Below are 14600 nucleotides of genomic sequence, written 5' to 3'. Positions count from 1 at the left end.
ATGCTTCTGCTGTAGCTTTGTTGGTTCTTCATGGGATTGTGATTGGACTTTGGGTGCAGATCATAAGGGTCAGTGAGGTCTTCTTACCCCGAAGATCATTGGCACTATATGCCCTGAGGGTATCAGATTGGCCATGGGTGCTTACAGGGTCAGCCCCATAACCAGTCTCTGCGCTGAGGCTGGTGAACCACCACTTACCATCCAGTGGCAACTCTGTCCGGCATGTAAGTTCCTCACTACTCCTCATTCACCAGCATACCATACCATTGTTTGTCCATCTATGGGAATACATCTTTACCAATTGCTCACAGGCAATGAGGCCATTAGCAATCTGCACAAAGTGTGTGCTGCAATCCCTTGGTGTGGATCACATGGCACACCAAATCGAGAATTTCAACCGCCTGCCACCTTGGTTACTGCAGAGGCCCAGAGTAATTTTGGATTTAGTTCATTACAGGAGAGGTTGCACTTCTGTATGCAGTTGTAATACATTCTTTTATAACGTTTTAATTGACTCTGTAGCTGTAGTTATGGATGGGTCTAAACAGAGGGACTCTGTTGGTTACCATGTTATTTTCCTTGATCATGTCCTCAAGATCCGACTGCCTCCGGACTTTACTGTCATCGATGTGGAATTATATGTAATCTTGCAGTTGCTGGAGCAAATGAGAGATGTTTTGTGTGCTAAATTCCTTGTCTGTTCCAATTCCCTGAGTTCCTGTTACTCTCTACAATGCTTGTACCCAGCAGGTAAAGTAGTCCAGAGTATCCAGGACATCCTCCTCAAATGAAAAGGCTTGGGAAAGAGGTGTCTCTCTATGGGTGCCAAGGTACATTGGTGTTTCAGGGAACGAAAGGAGGGATGTGACAACCAAGGATATGTGTTGTGATCCGCAGACCCAGTGTTGTGTATCAGTAAATTGTGCACATGATAGGACATCTATGGACTGACTGTTCACCAGGCTGAGCATCCGACTCTTTGTGAAACTTCTATGTTTTCCATAATCATTTTTCCCTGTTGGATGGTGTTAATCTCATTTTGACGGAAGGGGGTACTCCTCTTGTTGTTGTTCCAGTGCCACTGCCCTGCAAGGTTCCCACCCTGTTACATCGAGGTGACTACACTAGACATTTGGCATGTCGGCATGTGTTCTATTCTGGCATTGATTGTGAGGTGAAGTGCCTGGTCACGTTCCAAACAACAGGCCACACAGCACACAGCTTTTTCCTCTTGGCCAGTGCCCATGCTATTGGAGTGATTCTCTATAGGATGGACCTTTCTTGGATATCTTTTGGTTGTTGGTTGTTGCTGTCTTTTCCAAGTTACCATTTGTTGTTCATTGTCTGTATTCCATGGCAGATGCGACAGTCAAGCTGCTGCCTGAGTTTTTTTTTCTATCAAAGGCCTACCTTGTACGGTAGTTTTGGACAGCGGTCCTAAATTTTTGGCTCAGTCCTTTAGATTTTTGCTCACACAATGGCATCCACCATGGCATGGTGCCTCCCTTTCATCTGCAATCCAATGGCTAAGCAGAATATCTTTTGTGGTCCTTAAAAACACAAATGTGCAGAGACATCAAGGAATTCCCAACAGAAGAGGAATTTTGCACTGCTGGCAGCCATAGCTCTTGCCCCCAGCCAGTCACCTCTGTAGCAGCCATAAACTGATTGTGATTTCTGCTGGGAACTGTGGTCTAAGCCTGAGGCTTCAGACAACACCAATGTTGGAGTCCAGGCATCATCCACAGTCACCGTGGGCACCATGTGTTCATGGTGGACATTGATGAGTGCCTTGTGGCCTGCCACTCCAATCAGTTGTGCCCTCAGGTGCACAGTGATGCCACTCAGCAGACCACCATGCTGGCACCTCTTCAATTGGCATTGCCATTTGTGCCCATGCACCCTACAGAGGTGATTTCCAGCTGCTCCACCAGTGGCCTGGCTGCACCCAACCAATGAGGCTTGGCCTCTCAGTGCTTCGGCAGTGCCTTATTTTGCAGGGCTGGTGTGGGGAGTTGGGGGAATGGCTGCCAGGTCATCATCAGCATTCCCACAGGCACCTCCTATGCTGGTGCCTGCATCTCCTACATTGACTACGTTATCTTCAGACACCACAGCTTTCCAGCTCATGGCACCTCTCACAAAGTGCTATGTTGACATGACCTGTGCTTGCAGGGTGCTGGGGTTGTCCACTGGCTTTTTTGGATGGGGTGGAAGACTTGTGTGTGTCTGCTCTCATGCCACTTTTGCTCCTGCTTGCTTGTTCACATAGACTGGGAACTGTTTGGACCCAGGACAACTGCTTCTGACAGTATGGATGTGTCAACCATCATAGTTTTGCAGAGGAGCCTGCATCTGAGCACTCTTCTTCCCAAGAAAGGAGGAGTGTAGTTACTCGTGCATTACAACTGCACCACCACCACCACTGCTGCAGCACATGTCACTTTTGAGTAGCACGCTGTTGAGTGGCTCGAGGCACCTCCACCAAAGACCTCCAACTGTGGACTGCAGTCACCTGCAAGAGGAAGCCAGCGGCCCCTGGTGGGAAATGCCATTTATATTTTCATGAACTGCCCGTAATTTCATAATGCGCCACTGGTTTCTGTTTACTGTGAAGAGAATGCTACAAAAGAAATGGTGTAATTTTAGTGTGATGTATACAGTGTGCTGTCGCACATTTGCATATGGTCAGTGGCTGCCACGGAATACTTGAGCAACTGCCATACAATGGAAACTCTCAGTTGTAATAACTGTTGTAATAGCCAAATTCAGAATAGCCCTTCTGAGCACTCCCCATACCCCTGTGTGACATCACACCCACCTACTACAGAGGGCGTGAGCAACAATGACACAATAATGAGTAATGTGGTGCACATTATTGTGGAGAATGATGTCAACTATTGATTTTATTTACATGAAGGGTGTGCCTTGTATTGTCACACCACTCAGATCTCAGAGGTGATTCAAACATTTATAACATTATTAATCTCAAGGTGTGCTATGTGTTAATGGTGTGGGTGATTGTAGAAGCAAACCAGTCATTTGCAATCAACCAGTGAGATACCTACTGCACAGAAGTTGTATTAGGCTTATCAAGTAAGTGGAGCTCCATCTGAATCAACTGTCCTTTCCATAGCATATTGTAGGTCCAAAGTGACATATTTTTCAAAACAAAAAAATCTTCTAGTGGATTGAGTGGATCGTGTGTGTGTGTGTGTGTGTGTGTGTGTGTGTGTGTGTGTGTGTGTGTGTGTGTGTGTGCGCGTGTGCGTGTGTGAACTCTGGTAGAAAAACTCAAGCAGAAAACGGAGATATTATTTTTCACCCTTTGATTATGTGCTTATATTTTGCTGCATATTTCATGTACACAGTGAGTGGTCACGGGCTTGTCTGTGCGTAGACCAACAGAAGCAGTACCTCCATGAAATCAGCCATGTCATGTAACAACTATGCTGCAATCACTGCACTACTTTTTATATCAGTATTACAACCAGCCAGCTGTCTATCACCTTCAGAATGGATGGCTACCACCGAAGTGTGGCCAAAAACAAAGTTGACCATAGAGTGGCACAAGAGGCAGTAGAGCACATTCTGCATGATTTCAAAGGCAGTTTCACAACCCAGGCCATCTGGATCCTACCTTCCCACCACAAGCATTTCTCAACTACACAGATGGAAGTTAAACATGCTTTGCTTCCAGAATCTTGCTGGCCTCATTCTTTGTTGACCCATAGTCTACACACCCTCCAACCAAAAGTTTGCCCTTTTTCTGTCCATCAACCCCTACCAGTTCACATTTCCACATCACCTTTATCATTGGCCGACTCTCCACGATCTCCGGCACCCATGAATCACCTGTCTAGACCATACACTTGCCACCCATCCCTCCTGCATGCCTAGACAGCAATCCTGCTGCCTCCTTTCAGCTGCTTGCTACCCAGTCTCCAGTCCACCCAACCTCCAGTCCCTCTACACCCAGTGCGCTTGTCAAACTATAGTCATAGCACAGCATAGTGCATCCAGCTGGCACTATGTAGGGGCACTGACTGTGTGTGTGTGTGTGTGTGTGTGTGTGTGTGTGTGTGTGTGTGTGTGTGTGTGTGTGGAAAGGGGGGGGGGTGCTTCAGGGGTACAGTGAGAACTAATTCAAGTGTGTGTGTGTGTGTGTGTGTGTGTGTGTGTGTGTGTGTGTGTGTGTGTGTGTGGAAAGGGGGGGGGGTGCTTCAGGGGTACAGTGAGAACTGATTCAACTTAACACTTCTGCTATTCAGTGAGTGGTTTCCATTACTCCTAAATTTTTTCCGTAAGACATAAACATGCTGACTAAGTTATCTTTTACAGCTAAAGCAGCATTCCAGACCATTGGAGAGCAACTGCAGCGGCAGCGACAATTCTCTACGTGGAATGCACACTCATATTATTTGGGTGATAACAGGGATCCAGCTGAAGACGACCAGGAGCTGGATGAGAAACTTAGAGAGAACAAGAAGGAGTTTGGGAGTCGTATAAATGAGGTTGACATCATTCCTTCCAAACTGTTAAATATTTTTATCTTTATATTTTTTAGTAATATGCATGGCTCAGCCATTAAATACTTCACAAATTGGTTGTTTTGAATGACAATAATTCCTTTGATCAATAACACGTTGCGAACTCTGATTTCCTGAAGATGTTTGAATTCGTAAGAGATGTTCTACTACAACACATAACTATCATAATATTGATGTAAATAAAATAGAAAGAAACTTCCAAGCGGGAAAGCGCCGGTAGGCAGGCACAATAAAATAACACACAAACACACACACAAAATTTCTAGCTTTCGCAACCAACGATTGCTTCTTCAGGAAAGAGGGAAAGATGAAAGGATGTGGGTTTTAAGGGAGCAGGTAAGGAGTCATTCCAATCCCGGGAGCGGAAAGACTTACCTTAGGGGGAAAAAAGGATAGGTATATACTCGTGCGCGCAAACACGCACACACATATCCATCCATACATACACAGACACTTGTACAATGAAGGTATTCACCAAATCATCCTTTGTTGGGAAACGTTAATTTGAAGGACGAATATATAAAGAAGGATGAACACTGTCACCACGTTTAATGGTGTCAACATGATTATTTTGAGGTGATAATTGAAACGACCGTCTCACACGTGATTCTGAAGTCACTGGAGTGAGTGTGATGTGACTTCTAGATGTGTTCTCAGATTCTGAGTGTCTGTGTGTGTGTGTGTGTGTGTGTGTGTGTGTGTGTGTGTGTACCTATCCTTTTTTCCCCCTAAGGTAAATCTTTCCACTCCCGGGATTGGAATGACTCCTTACCCTCTCCCTTAAAACCCACATCCTTTCGTCTTTCCCTCTCCTTCCCTCTTTCCTGAAGAAGCAACCATTGGTTGTGAAAGCTAGAAATTTTGTGTGTGTGTTGGCGTGTTATTTTATTGTGCCTGTCTACCGGCGCTTTGCCGCTTGGTAAGTCTTGGAATCTTTGTTTTTAATATATCATAATATTGATTTATAAATATTACTGATGCCATATTGCTACATCTTTAGCGATGGGTTACTAGCTTGTGCACTCTTTTGTCTTTTACTTATTTTTATGTTTACCGATATAGACATATAAAATATGAATCATGATTACAGAGCTCTTGTGCCTAATCAGTAATTACCTACTGCTTAATTGGTAATGGTTTGTAGGACTTATAACAGCACAAATGGAACAATGTGTTGAAGAGGTAGCTTACAGAAACAACTGCTGCCTTCTTATAGGAACCTACTTGTGAGAGAAAGAAAAGCTAAGGGAAAAATATATATAGACCATAGAGTGTAAAGAAGAATGACCCACATAGAGTGTTGAATTAAAAGAGAGACAGTGCTAAGACCCAAGGTTCTAAGTGAATTTTTCTTCACTACATCAGATTTTAGACCCTCACCCCCAATGATGGTGTCACCTGTTCTGAAAGTTCGAGGTTCATTGCCTTTTTCAATTTGTATTTATGAAGGCCACAGTCATGTTGTACCTATTTTGGTGCTCGATCAGTAGGTGCTCTTCTTCTGTGTCGTAGTGCATATCATACCTTTGTACTGCGAATGTGGACATTTAGTACAGAAATGTCCCTGGATGGATGACACAGTTGTCTAGTACGGTATATAGAAATATGCAACAAACAATAGAAGGCACATGATGAATTAACAGTAATGTGGAAAGGTCAGATTGCAACTCGCCACATAGATGAGGCACTGGCAGGCACAAGGGATTGTCTCCTGGTGCTAATTGCAAGCATATGATTTTAAACAAATCCCAGTTCAAGTCTTCAAACATAAGAGATACAGTTCCTGTTCTCGGAGTGCTCTGCAGTGATCAGCATAGAAAGGTGTCTTCAGGTTAGACCTTAACTTTTTAACTTTGTTAGAATAGTATTAACTGTGTTGTATGACAATTTATTTTATGCATACGTATCTACACTGAGTCAACATTTGACCCTCTCTGTCTTGAGCCATGTACAGCTTGTTACTTATATGCTGGTTTCTAGTGTAGGATCACCCAGTCCTAAATAAATTTGCAAGCTCGAAGAATTACAGAAATTTATTTAAATGAATCTGATACCTCACACATTCTACACATGGTTAATATTACCACCACATTTATCATGTGTTTTAGCAGTGTGTAGTTGAGGTTCATGTGTGCCTTCACATTTCAAGAACTTCAGCTGGAGCCATAGGAAGGAGCTGTGTCTGCACCATTCTCAAAAAATGACGAAACATACTATAGGCTGAACTTTGAAAGTACATTTCCTTAAGTTGTTTTCTAAACAGCTGTATGGAACTCAACAGAATGCAGCACTATAGATACAGAGGAGGATGTGAAACTTATAACAGGCAATCACAATATTCACCATGCCAGTGATGAGAGCTGTATTGTGGATGTAACCATCTTCATGGTGATTAAGTATTTCATAAATGAGACACCTGAGCAGCTTTTACTTTACACTGCAATTTTGCTGAAACTCTTAAAGCAGTTATGAAAGAATGAATTTCTTTGAAGAGTTATTTATAATACTTTCAGTGATCATTATCAAAAATCGTAATAGAAAGTTCTGGTAGAATGTAAATAATTTGGAATGAAGGTAAGATCATGACTACATTGTGCCATACAAATGTATGTATAACTTCAAAAATACAGTTCCTGAAGTTGTTTAATAAACTGGTGGATAGAACTCATCAGAATACAGAGGTATTCATTGCATTGCCAAAGCCTCATAACTATTTTATTCCATTCTCATTTTGACACTATAAATACACATTTAAAATGCTTTTAAATGTGTATCTTAGTACTTCCCATATTCTTTTTGATCCATTATGAAGTCGTAGGGAACTAAGAATGGGAAGCAATCATGAAAAGATGGAACCCAAACTGGATTTTCCTGAAAAGATAGAACCCAAACTGGATTTTCCTACAGACACTTTGAAGTTACCATGAGGTCATGGTTTGTCATATAGCCCAATTTTATAGCCCTAAAACTTTCAGAGAGCAATGTGGAAATTATAATGTCCCTGCCACAGTGTATGGGGCTGAACAGTCATTGTACGACAGTAGTTATAAAGTTTTAATGGTCATCTCAGAAAAATCAGGTCAATTTTTGGTCTGTTTGCAAGTGCATGTCAGCAAACCTGATACACATTAAAATCTCTGTGTAACAGTATTGTAGCACACTGCGAGAAGAGCCAAAACAAAATGACGTAGCACATTCATAAAGTGGAATATTGTGTGGTAATTTGTTCTCCACGTTTGAAAGTAGACAATGCTGCAAAAGTCCAAGCTGAGTGATGGAGATGTATGGCAACAGCCGACCGTCATGCAAAACAGTGATTAGGTGGCGTAGATGCTTCTGTTTTGGTCAAAAAGTCTGAATGCCAAAGAGCAAAGTGGCAGACCATCTCTGCATGAGAACTGGAAGCCATACTGTTCAAAAAGATAATTCTATCAGATTTGAAGAAATAGTGGTAAAAGTGAAAATGAGTCAGTGAGTTCTCAACATCTTGCATGACATTTTGTGAATGAAGGAGGTCACTGCCTCCTGTGGCTGCTCACATCCATTCAATAAGCTCTCAAAATTGGCAGTGGCAGAAATGCTGCAGCTTTGTTAGCTGAAGCCAGATGACTTATTTGGCTGCCTGATCACCATGTATGAGTTCTGGGCCACCAAGACAATCGGGCAAACACTGGAAACAGGTGAATTAACACTACTGAAAAAGGTGGAGTATCACCCATAATAAGACAATATAATGCTGGGTACTTGTTGGGACAGCCACGACTTGGAGCTAATAGGTAATGCTTGTAAGAGGCAAACTGTAATAGGAGCATACTACCAAGCTCTGCTGATGACTTTATTGGACAAAGTGTCACAAACTGCTGTCCAAGTGGGTGTTTATGCTTCATTAGAACACCCCACTCATTCTGCACAGAACACAGCAGTCATGCTGTTTCTTTGTGCTATCAAATTTTGCCTCACACTCTGTATGCTCCTGACATGACACCCAGTACTCTCTTCATATTTTATTAAGAAAGAAACATTCCACTGCAGACATTTCCAGGATTGGGACAAGCTGATTTTTTTGGGGTGGAACATTTTCTGAAAGCCAAAATGTGGGATTGTACAATGAAGGTATTCACCAAATCATCCTTTGTTGGGAAACGTCAAATTGAAGGACGAATATATAAAGAAGGATGAACACTGTCACCAAGTTTAATGGTGTCAACATGATTATTTTGAGGTGATAATTGAAACGACCATCTCACACGTGATTCTGAAGTCACTGGAGTGAGTGTGATGTGACTTATAGATGTGTTCTCAGATTCCGAGTTTGCCCTTCAGAGGATTCAGGAAATGTTCTCAGAAAACAGAATGATTTAGAATGTCAAGGATAAACTAATATTGTTACAGTGAGAAAAACAGGAAGGAAGATGGTGATATTCCTGCTGGATGACTAGGCACATGAGAATGAGCAAGCCAGAGACAATAATGGGGAAAGTTTTCTGATACAGTATGGGATGCATTCCAATATCAACTATTACCTCATACCCAAAGAGAAGAGTAATACCCTGTGGGGGGAAAAAGGTAAAAGAAAATGCAACACCCTCAGGGACAAGATCATTTTACTGACTAGTGAAATGTTATGACAACATATTGACACCAAATGAAATATACGTCACACAAAAGGGTTTCCAGACAGTTGCATCAATACATTATCAATAGATTATCCCAAGCATCTTGTGCCTTTTGTTGCAGCTTGGCAATCATTCTTGCAGGCTTGACCCAGATGTGTTCAGTAGATGTAAGATCTGGTGATCTTACTGCCTATGTCAGTTGTAAACCATGAAGAGTATGTTGCGCTGCAGCAGCTGTATGTGCACATGCATTGTCCTTTTGAAAAAGCACATCATCTTCCTATCAAAGAAATGGCAGTAGAATAGGGATAACGGCCTGTGCAGTGTATCAGGCACTGGTGTCCTTACCCTGCAGAAATACCACACATGACTGTGAGTCATAACTGTTGACCCCCCATACTTTAAGGCTGGGATCGGATCTTTGTGTCGTGAGTGAATGCACTCTGGAATAAACAGCTCACCAGGTCTACACCACACTTGTGTGGACCCATTGCTTGCGTACAGACAAAACCTGAGCTAATCAATGAAGGCAACGCAGTGCTGTTCCACTCTCCTGTAAACTCTTTCATGACGCCAGAGTAGCCATTTTTGGTATTTTCGTGGTGTCAGTGGTAGCCTGGCCAGAGGCACACTTGATTGTAACCCTGCTGTAAGCAGACAGTTTCCGTTGTCCCTGATGACACAGCAGGTGCAACATGTGCCTGGATTTCATTTGTGGAAGATGTTTGGTGAACCACTGCTGCTCACACAGGGCGTCGATCTTGACATGCGTCCATATGATATGGACATCCAGAACCTGACCTACAAGTGCGGGAATGTTGCATAGACCACTTCTGGAAGCAATGACACCACTGGTACATTGTGTCCAACATACACAGTAATATGTTAAAACCTCTCTCTATCCAGGTTTCCATAGGCCCTCAGTGCGACCCTGTTCAAATGACTGAAGCTGTTCAACAGTAGCACATACTTATTGGGGGGAGGAGGGTGCTTGGGTAATAGCCTACGATGAATGTTGCAAACACGTTCACCTTTAAACTGAGCACAGTTACTGCCTGCAGTGTCAAAGCAGAGGGTGTGCAGAGAGGCCTCCTGAGTGCAGTCTGATGCTGTTGACCCTGACGAATGAATCACCAACACTTCATCCCCTTAGTATGCACGTATTATACCCTGAGCCATTGAACACAGTACTTGAGAATGTTGCAATTCCCCTCCCTGCCAGGGTATGTTAAAGGGAGAGTGACTGAGTGGGGATCCAAAACAGTGAGCTACGTCAGGTGAAGTGGATGTTACTCGAGTCACTCTGCTGTAAAGAAGTCACGCTGGCATGAATGAGGATGGACATGACACTGCTCTGAGAGACATAATCACCTCGTCCAGGAAAAAGACTCTCCAATTTGCAGTGTTTGTGAAGTTCTGATTAACTGTATTTTATTTACATAAAAGAGGGCAGCAGTGTACCTAGATAAATGATCTGCTCTCCATTGTAGGTAAGTTGCAATGATTGTGGGAAAAGGTTTTGTGTGTTCTCTGTGCCTCAAAATATTTGATAGGATATCTGGCCTGCCATATGTGTCTTAATCATTTGGTTTCCTTGTGATTAAGCAGGGTCTGCCTTCTCACAAGAATACTTTTTTTTTTTGTGTAATCCCTAAGCACATTTCACAGTTATGGTATCTTCAGCATGTGCTTTGTTTTATTGTTTCTGAAAAGTATACACACAAATTTTATGTAGTTTAGGAATATGTCAATATCAGATTTTATGATTACATATGTACTTTACTTTTTTTGTTGTTGTTAAGTGTGGCCTATGGTTGCTAACATAATTCAGCTGCAGGTCTATATTAATACAGCATGGTGTCATTTGCAACACAGGAATATTCTAGACATCTGTACTGAATTGTAGTTTTGGATATAACCTCTAAACCATGTATTCCAGTAAAATAGTGTCATATGCCCTTTTTGTGCTTACTATTGTTGTAACTGACCTGTCCTGAGCTGTACTTTATTAATTGTCTACTAATGTGTTATGTTGTTGTTGTTGCTGCTGCTGCTGCCACTTTTATGTTCAAAGCTATCTGTGAGCATCAATAAAATTTTGTGAGGGATTGACTTGGAAAACTATTCGGCGTGGTTTGCTAATTATAGATTGTGTTGTGGATTTATAACAGCATTTACTCAAGCTCATTGATGAATTGTGGATGTTACTCCATTGCTGGTTTTATTGTTCATCCACTTTCTTGTTGTATAAATTTTAACAAAGAATGGAATTTGTATACACATTAAGCACCTAAATTTAGAAATGTGTCTGTGGATGTTGTTTAACAGTACTCGCTTTGTAGTTAGTACTGCACAAGCCCTATTAGCCAGTGGTTGCGCACCGTAAACACAAAATATTGAGCAACCTCTTCACTGCAGAGAGATCTGTTATTTCTTTCTGAAGATTTACTGCTTTTGAATTATTGTCCAGAATCCCAGCAGTATTATAATACGTATGGCTATTCTTTGAGAGTTGTGAAATGCATATCTTGAGGAGACAAAGCTTTTGTAGTCTTTCTGGTTGTTCAGTGAGCAACTACTTGATAATCTCAAGAATACAGAGCTGTTCCTGTGCAGCTACTTGATCATTTCAACAGTGCAGGGCTGTCCCAGTGAGAAATGACATCTACCTGTAGACAGTCAAGGGTGCCAAATTCTTCTGTGTTTGTGAATGTTCACACTCAGTTATTTGATTGCTCTTGGCATTATTAAACCCTGTGGGCACTGCTCGAATGCCCTTAGAACCATGTGGTTGTTTTATTGGGCAGGTAAACCTGACTTAACAGTGTACCATGGCATACTTCATGTTCCAAATCCAATCTGGCAACTTTAAATAACTGTATTATTAATTACATAGCCTTGGCTGCAAATATGTTTACTTGACTTCACTGTTGTTGGTGCACTGATGATTAATATTTTAAATTGTTTACTTCAGTGAAGTTCAAACAAGCTTTATAAAATTTGCATTAGGAAAAGTGAGCAGGTTGAATCAGCGTTAACATTCTAAGGTTGTATTGCAAGGGCCACTTTGACATCCTGTGTCTTTCTGCATTATGTTTTCTGTCATTTCTGTGTGTGTATCTACTTCTGCATTTGTACTCTGCAAATTATCCCATGTGGAGGCCAATCAATTATAATTTTCCTCCACTTTGGTTCCATCTGAAAATGTTGTGTAGAGAGACATGTCACCTATAGGCTACTGTATAAACTCCATTATCTCACATTTTAAAGGTGAGATCTTTATGCACTATGTTTATGTCTTAAGTCATATGTTTCTTGGCTATTTTTATCCAGTGAGTGCTCAAATTTTTAGGAGTAACTGTTTCCATAGTGTAAACTATGTTTGCTTCAGCATGTCCCACAATGGTTTATCGCACACACAATATCTAATCAAAAGTGTCTGGACACCTATCAGTGAAAAATGACATGGGGTGTGTCCACCCTTTGGCTCTAAGACAGCTTTAACTCTGCCGGAGATGCTTTCAGTGATATGCCTGGATGCCTGTGGAGGAATGGGACCCCATTCTTTGTGAAGATGTGAACCCAGAGATGATAGTGATGTTGGACACTGGGATCTGCATTGAAGTTGATGTTCTGGCTCATCCCAAAGGTGTCAATAGGTTGGGCCTGCCGGCAGGCCTGTCCATTTCATGAACGTTATTATCCACAAATCATTGCCTCACAGGTGCCACTTAATAACAGCTTACATTGTCATGCTAATACGAACAATCATTGCCTCCTAAGTGTTCCTCTATTAAATGCAGTACATGATGCTGTGAAGTGTGTTCATATCCTTCTGTATTTAGCATTCTCTTACATGCAGTAAGGGGACAATTTTGGCATCTGACAGTGATTTGGATTCCCCACCCAGCATGGACATGAACATGTCAGAGGTACTAAGGCTGTGAACAGCAACTGCGGGCTGCCATTGTAAGGGGAGCCACTGCCAGTGTCATGTGGCACCACCCAGTGGCAACTTATTGCTGCTGAGTCTGTGGCCTGGGCTCGTGGCACAGATAATTGCATGTTGTACCTTGTAGCTACTCGTATCGCACCATTGCACAGCCTAGTTGACTCAGTTTGTTTTCTGGACTCAAGTGTTTACTGATTCAAAACTGTTGTATTTCTGCACTGACTTCACGGAGTCCCAAACTTGTTACTAGTTCATTCACTTTGTGAACTCAGTCAGTTGTGGACATATAGGAATGTGTGTTTGTTTCCTTGCGGTTTAGTGTACCCACCAGAGCAAGTGACTATAAATAGGCGACCTATGCCATGCAGGATAGAAAAGTCCACACCCTAATGTGGAAAAAAAAGAAAGAAAACCATGACACCACCTCTTCTGTACTTCACTGTTGGCACTACACACAATGGGTGTGGCTTATGAGAAGCTGCATGACCGTTCTACTCACACTTTTTAACTCCCTGTGCACAGTCACAGCACTAGCTGGATTGCTGGTAGCATTTGAAACTCAAAAGTGATATCTTCCACTGATGAAATGTCTTACAACCATTTTCTGCAACACTAGAGGGTCATGTCTTTCAGTACATGAGGTCTGTCTGATCTTTGTTTAGTTGTGGTTGTTCCTCCATGTTACCACTGCACAATTGGATCAGCAACAGTTGATCTGGGCAGCTTTAGAAGTGTTGTAATGTCACTATTGGAGTTGTTACTCAAGTGACATTCGATGCTTAGTCCAGGTTCAAAGTTGTGGAGCTCTCCTGACCAACCTGTTCCGCTGTTACTACTCATCTTTCGACAACACAACACAGTACTTCCTGCCTTCTCTTATTCTGGTGAACGCGCCCCTTGTGACATCTAGTGGTCAATTCTGCATTACATACTTTTGATCAGATAGTGTATCTATGACATTCTTCTGCTCAGTGAGCATCCCAGACAGAGAAAGATTTGTAACAAATGGATGGGGCAGTATGTTTGTAAATGACCTTTTCATATATTTTTTAACAAAGAGACCACCCAGCAATTGTATTTTTGTATTTTTTTTAATTTATGGTACAAAAATCTCAAAACTCAAACATCAGTTACACAAAGCTGTTCAATGCAGCTCTGAAAAATTCTTTGTAAAATCTGCCAAACTTCACGAACTTTAATTCCCTAAAATGAAAGTGATTTTCATGATTGGTACAGTGGCTCACTGGGTGGTTTCAGAGAATTGTAATCAGGTAATCTCACTATGGACTCCACCCTTCCCCCCGAATACTTACATCATTTAATATAAAATTCATCAAATTTTCTAATTAACACATATATAATCATTATTCTTATGAAAAATGCAAGTCTTTTTGTTTCTATTATATATCAAATGAAAAATTTCAGTTTTCATTGCAAATATAAGTTCTTAATTATTGACGTAATATAAAATATTTAATTCAT

The 14600-nt window shown here is 41.7% G+C and overlaps 1 protein-coding gene across 4 annotated transcripts in view; it reads left to right on the top strand.

Annotated features, from left to right (window-relative positions):
- LOC126278152 (death domain-associated protein 6-like) overlaps positions 1–14600 on the top strand; it is a 154443-nt gene that overhangs the window by 99697 nt on the left and 40146 nt on the right. For all 4 annotated transcript variants that reach the window (XR_007550658.1, XM_049978048.1, XM_049978049.1 and 1 more), the window contains exon 6: positions 4342–4514. Coding sequence is in view for 3 of the 4 variants with exons in the window: in XM_049978048.1 (XP_049834005.1) it covers positions 4342–4514 (173 nt within the window). In the remaining variant the exon portion in view is untranslated. The remainder of the gene's footprint in view (positions 1–4341; positions 4515–14600) is intronic.

Source organism: Schistocerca gregaria, chromosome 6 (assembly GCF_023897955.1).
Source record: "Schistocerca gregaria isolate iqSchGreg1 chromosome 6, iqSchGreg1.2, whole genome shotgun sequence".
Lineage (NCBI taxonomy): Eukaryota > Metazoa > Arthropoda > Insecta > Orthoptera > Acrididae > Schistocerca > Schistocerca gregaria.
Note: the sequence above shows the minus strand (reverse complement) of the source record. Positions and strands in the feature narration are given on the sequence as shown.